Here is a 6,872-nt window from a genome sequence, read left to right as displayed (position 1 = left end):
GGATAGGAATCGGCATTGACAATTGACATTATATTGTGATATATAGTTAATTAGGCCTCCTAGATTAGGCATGGACATACTTATATTCGATTAATTTGGTTATCGATCTATAATTAGGATCATGTTAATCAGGCATGTTATAATTATTATTTAAAATAATTAATTAAAATTTAAATTAGAGATGTAAACGGATCGAATTTGGTTGGATAGTGGCGTCATCATATTTGTATCAGTTTATATTCGGACGAATTCAGATAATATCCTATTAGTTTTTGGACAGATTCAGATAGTTTTCGGATAGTGATTTTTTGAATACGAATTCTCCAAAATAGATATGAACACGGATTGAATACGAATTTTCGCCTATCCGTTGACTTCTTTACCATTTTTATGATGAGGGTGAGGATTGAAACTTGAGAGTTCAACACTTACCTTTCTTCTATTCTTCTTAGTCTTTGATTTTCTCACATAGATATGTGTGATTCCATGTATCACATTACATAAAATAATATATATAAACCAATAGGAAATATAGAAAAAGAATCACATTATCTTAACTTATAAAATTATAAAAATAAGATAACAAAATCCAATAAGGTAATTTAAAAAGATAAACGGACACAGAGATATATTTTAAACATTTTATTACCGTCGAATTACTAAACAAATCGGATAATAATAGATCAAATAGAATGATTATCATATTCGTATCCGTTTAATTTCAAACGGATTCGGATTCTCCTAAACGGATATTCGAACGCATTCGAATATCTGTTGACGTCTCTAATATAAATAGACTGTAAATAGGCCACAAATGAGTTTATCAAGCTATAAAAAAATCTAGTTATCCCAAAAAAAGGAGCTATAAAAAGTCTGATCACGCTATAAATAGTCGATTACCAGGGTTAATCGATCCCAATCAAATTCTTATCAAACTACAACCAAGCATTGTGAATATAAACATATGTCCATGCCTAACTATCGGTCTAAGCATGGACTTTAATAAATCAATTCCGATCAAGCCTACCAGTGTGGACCAACTTTTGACAACTTCCTGACCATCAACCCTTTGCCCCTTTTTTTCTTTCTTACTTTTTTTTTTTTGTTTTCTTTAATAAAGTTTAAACGGTTACACTGAAATTTCTTATTTGTTGGTCAGTATTTGCTAGGAATCTTCTTCTTAAGAATATAAATTATTTCTTTTTGGAGGGAACTCCACGCGAAAGTTCAAGAGCCTCTGCTCTGACTCCTCTCTATATAAAAACAGATTAGAGTCACGAAAGAGAAAGAGAGAGAGATAGAGACTTTGGGAGAGGAGGATTGTTGCAGAAGGTTTTGTTATATCCTAATTTTGAAGGTGGAAGTAAAACAATCGCTTCAATCACTCATTCAAATCAGAATGGCTCGCTCTCTTTCAAACGCAAAGCTTCTTTCAGCTCTTGTCGATGGCGTCTCAGTATCAATTTACAGGTAAGACGAAATCAAAAAGAAAAAACAAAAAAACAACTCTTGCATCTGTTCTTCTTCGTTCCCAATTTCCTCTCTTGAAAGGGAATCACACTGGCATCAATGTCTTAACATGTTTAATTGTTCTGGTTGTGTCCATGGGTGATGATGATGAGCAGACGAGGTTACGCTGTAGTATCTCAGGGTGTTGTTCCAACGAACATCGAAGGAAGTGGGTCGAGGAGCAGCGTGGTGAAAGCAGGGGAGGAGATCAGGGGAACCATGAAAGAAGCATCGGAAACTAAATTTGTGTCACCAGACCCAGTCTCTGGTTACTACCGTCCAGAGAATGGTGCAGGCGAAATCGACGTGTCTGCGCTTCGGGAGATGCTGGTGAACAAGGCTAGGCAACACTAGAATTAACATAATCGAACCAAATGAATGAGAGAGGTGTTCTTACCTCTTAGTTACAGTTCAAAAAATCTCTGCAAATCTCATCTCAGGCCTCTTTTTAGGAGGACAAAAATATGAAAATTAAAGAAAGACTAATTGCCTTTCGCTTGTAATCAGTCTATGTATAAATTGTTCCCCTCCTAGTAAATAGAATCATATGGAATTCCATTGATGTTTGCATAGGAAATGATTTGGAGTTAATGACATAACCATGTTGGAGTAATGCTTACAAAAGTTTCTTTATTACGATTTTGAAAATTTCATTTCCCATCCCCTCAATTTCCCTTGCAGTCAAATGGAACGTATAAAACCAATCTTTTACCCCAAAGACATTACCTTCGGGTGTGTGTGTGTGTGGCGTGTGTTGTGTATATCTACCATTCCACAGCCCTAAAAGTTGGTTTACATTTTGGGATTAGTGTGTGATTTGTATGATTACACTTTCATAAACTAAAAAGGGAGTAAACTAATTAATTTGCTGATACAATCTCCTCTGTCCACCTTATTGTTGGTCTATAATTGGTGTTAAGCTTGTTAAGGTCTTCCAATCCCAAACCAGTTGAAACCAATGCTATAAGTATTGATAGCTTTTAAAACAAACACTACAAAACATGAACAAACAAAATTGACACAGAGATTTAACGTGGTTCACACACCAATGTGATGTACTACATCCATGGGCGAAGCTAAAGATGATTCATTATGTAATGAAAGAAAAGATTACAGTGGAAATCTCTCAAGAACACCCAAAACGGTGGTAACACTGTCCCCGAAAAATCCTAGCTCGAAAATCCCAAATCTGACTTCACTTGCTTACACAACAATACAGTTATAACATATAAATACTCTTATTGTTGGTCTTTAATTGGTGTTTCAGATGAATAGCTTAACGCTCGAAGCTTGTTAAGGTCTCCCAATCCCAAACCAGTCGAAACCAATGCTATAAGTATTGATAGCTTTTAAAACAAACACTACGAAACACGAACAAACAAAATAGAACAAACAAAGTTGACACAGAGATTTAACGTGGTTCACATACCAATGTGATGTACTACATCCATGGGCGAAGCTAAAGATGATTCACCATGTAATGAAAGAAAAGATTACAATGGAAATCTCTCAAGAACACCCAAAACGGCGGCAACAACTGTCGCCGAAAAATCCTAGCTCGAAAATCCCAAATCTGACTTCACTTGCTTACACAACAACACAGTTATAACATATAAATACTACTCTTATTGGCCTAAGCCCACTGCTACCATCACAAACCTTAGAAAAAATCTCATTCGGGTCGCCACCAGAAAATGTCGGAGCAAGTCAATCTTTGAAACGGGCACAAAAATTACAGACACATAACAATAGCCGTATCGATCACCGCTGAAACCAACAATGATACGATACCGATTGTTACATATTTACCCATACCAGGACCGAATCGGCCATAAAATCAGTTCACTTCTTGGCCAATATTGATCTGTATTGGTATCAAGTACCAGCGACAACGATATGATACCAATATCTTGATCCATGGCTGAAACATTGGCGAGAAACCATTCTGGATTCTGGACCAACCCCTCCCCCCCTATTCACCCTCACCTGCTTTACAAATTCAGTCTCTATTCCCCAATCCACACCCAAGTTGCAGCCCTACTAATACTTAGGTTGAGTTTGGCATGTGTTCTTGGAATGCATTCTCAGTGTATAATAAGAAGCATACTGAACATAGCCTTAAGTCTTCTACCCATGAACTCAAGCATCTGGAACCCACTATTGAACCCGTCATCTCCACAACCACTATCTCTCCATCCTACTCTGGCGGATATCTTCTCTTATATCATGTTTCAGAGCATGCTTCTTTTTTTATATTTCTAGGGATGAAAATGTTTTGGTAGATTCCCTAGCCAGTTTGGCCCGTCCATATCGTATACAATGGCCTTGTCCACTCCATGGCTGGTTGAAATGTGTTCTTCAACCTCCATCAGTTCTCTTACAAATCTTGGGGTTTGAATATTCTTTGTCCTCTGAAGAATATCCCTCTGTTGGCCTATCTGAAATGGCATTCTGAACTAGAGATGTAAACAGATCTGATGAGATAGGATCAGGATATTCCTAAATGGAAACGGATGCGGATTGAATTTGGATTTTCATCAACTATCCGGTTGCATCCTTGATTTGTGTAATTCAGACCTTCCTCCCCCATGTCACACTCAATCCATGTCTCTCAGTTGTCTTAGCTCTTTTTCTAGCTCTTTAGAACCTGTCAAATCTTCAAGAACCCTCTACGATCATTAGTTATTTAATTTTGTTTAATATTTATTAATATCTATTCGAATTGGATAGATTTTTCTGGATATCCAAATTCGGATACAAATACCCTCTGAGCGAATACGGATATGGGTACAGATGCAAATCAAATTCAGATTTTTGACAATCCGTTCAAACAACCTATTCTTCTGGATCTATCGTGTCTGGGCTTCTTGTAGGACAAGTAATAGCATCTTCAACGGATTGTCCATGGATGGTACAGAGCGTTTCCTTCGTCCCTGCTCCCACAGCCATATCACATTTCCACGTTTGAAAAAGGACCAGAAAAGCTTGTTTGGTTCCTTCAACCATAAGGCTGAACTAATCCCACTGAACTTGGACTGGTTTTGGGATTTTTATTCCCCTAATCACCTAATTTGGAAGCTATTGGCCAATAAGATAGCTCATGGCAACTAGATGCATAGAACAAATTCATGGCAGATAAGTTACCATATCACTTGTGTTCAGAACTCAAAAGGATCAGACACTAGCATAGAAGGGTCCAACTGAACTCAAAGATTTCCTAAACCCCTAAAACGAAAATGAGCCTGTGCACTACGAGATCATTTATTCTGAACAAGAGTTGTACTGGTCTCTGTTTCTGATGTGTAGGACTTGTGGGACAAGCAACAAGTGTGATAAGCCTTTGCATCAAATAGTTCCTCTAATAATATATCTTTGGCCAAAATCAAAAAGGAATTTTAAAGATGCCCCAGTTGATGTTTTTGGAAGTCTTCATGACTTCATTCTCTGATATGCTGTACTTTTGTTCTTTTGTTTCACTTCTCTTTCTCAAGAACCCTTTGGAAGCCCCATTTGCATTTATGGTTCCTTTTACTTCACCAATTATAAACTTTCCCTCTGTTCTCTTATAAGAAGAAAAAGAGTTGGTGATCTGAAACCTGTCACATTCAAGTATTCAACCCATACCAATTTACAAAACAATGAAGCAGTTGGCATCTGTTTACAAGCAATAGCTGATGGTACTATGGTTTGGATTTTGAGAGAATTTGTGAGAGACCCCCATCTAAAACAAGGGGTTTTCTTCCTCTGGGTCCTATGTTTTGGGTTTTTGCTTAGGGGGGGTTTTTGTTCTTGGGGTTCCCCTGATGGATTTACTTACTCCTTTGGTTAGTGAAACTTTTCTGCAGATTGTCTTCAGCCAAGGATGAAACCCCTGGTGGGTGAACCTTGTAAATCTATGTTTCTCTACTGTTGCAATCAACTAGTGATAATGCCTCCACACAACATAGAATTGCATGGATGATACTAGGAAAAGGATGCATAATAAGAATGCAAATAAATTATGTTTGAGAATTGTCATGTTTGGATGGTAAAGATACTATCCTCCAGTCTGCAGCAGCACCAAACCAACTACAAAATGCACCACCTAGTGCTATTCCTGGGCAGTACATTTAAATGGCACTAACATTGATGCAAAAAAAAATGTAGATATAGAAAACAAGGGGTCCTAAGGTTTTTATTTTTATAATTTTTGATGGGTATCAACTTTATTAGAAAGAGAGGAAAGAGGGGAAGAGAAATATACAAGGGCCTGGAAGATACACCAAAGATCTCTAGCACAAACCCAAGATACTAAGGAACCCCAGCAACAGCCAAGCCTAAGGAGGCACACTACGAAAACAAACAAACAGCAAGGCAAACAACTTGAATCAAAGGATCCACATTTTCAAACACTCCAATGAAGATGGCCAGTTCCGGTTCCAAAGAACACGAGAGCCCCAACTTTGGATAAGGTCCAAAAGGTTTTTCCTTATGAAGAATAGATGTACAACACTAAACAAACCCAAAGCCCTGTTGATTGCTTTAGCCAATACATCAAGATTAGACAAATAGCTCTTGCAGGTTTTTGGTGAGTCAAAAATATCCATACATGTTAATGACTTTAGCAAAATTTCAACGTTGCATGTGCTGTTCACCCTCATGCCATCAACCATGGGGTCCTTATCTCAAGTTGAACAAACATAGCTAAGAATATGCAAGCACAACATCTAGATTAATATTGCTTCAAAGTTCATTAATTAGGACAAACATGCTACACATTTGGGTGGCTGAGATTCTATCGTGTCTTACATCTTACAAGAGGCTTCACCAACTGCCAAATTTCCTCACAACTAAAGCAAGTTACAGACACCAGAGAAATCCCTCCATGTTTTCAGACACCTCTTTTCACAATGCATAACGAGAAGAAATCTTGCAAACTCAGGAGCCATGAGAGCATGCTAAGTTGTCAGTAGATGCTCAACCCAGATCCTCTCAGACTTTACAATCGAAACCTACTTAAAGGTTCTTTCCCACTTATGCTAACTGCCTCCAATTATTCCCATCTTTGCTGGGTTAGTTATTTTTTATTCTCCACTCAGTTTTATCCATGAAATGTTTTTAACACGTTCATAACATATGTGATGTAGATCAAAGCATAAAGAACAGGACAAAAACAGACTTGAAAAATAAAAATTACTGTTCACATGAACAGTACCCGAACTACTGTTCACGTGAACAGTGTTGTGGATCCATAAGTCTTGCATGGAGAAGGAAATCCAAGGAAATATTTGAGATTCTATGGGCCCCACTGAAGATAGCAAGAGAAGGAAGATTTAATTTCTGATTTAATTAATTACTATTTACTTAAGTTCTATTTTTATTTA

The 6,872-nt window shown here is 37.3% G+C and overlaps 1 protein-coding gene across 1 annotated transcript; it reads left to right on the top strand.

Moving 5' to 3' along the window:
* The first annotated feature begins 1,355 nt into the window (after positions 1-1,355).
* LOC122660492 (late embryogenesis abundant protein Lea5-like) lies at positions 1,356-1,868 on the top strand. The gene is made up of 2 exons (XM_043855821.1): positions 1,356-1,470; positions 1,626-1,868. The coding sequence occupies exons 1-2, from the start codon at positions 1,400-1,402 to the stop codon at positions 1,861-1,863; spliced, it is 309 nt and encodes a 102-aa protein (XP_043711756.1). The 5' UTR covers positions 1,356-1,399; the 3' UTR covers positions 1,864-1,868.
* The last annotated feature ends 5,004 nt before the right edge of the window (positions 1,869-6,872 follow it).

This window comes from Telopea speciosissima, chromosome 4 (genome assembly GCF_018873765.1).
Source record: "Telopea speciosissima isolate NSW1024214 ecotype Mountain lineage chromosome 4, Tspe_v1, whole genome shotgun sequence".
NCBI lineage: Eukaryota > Viridiplantae > Streptophyta > Magnoliopsida > Proteales > Proteaceae > Telopea > Telopea speciosissima.
Note: the sequence above shows the minus strand (reverse complement) of the source record. Positions and strands in the feature narration are given on the sequence as shown.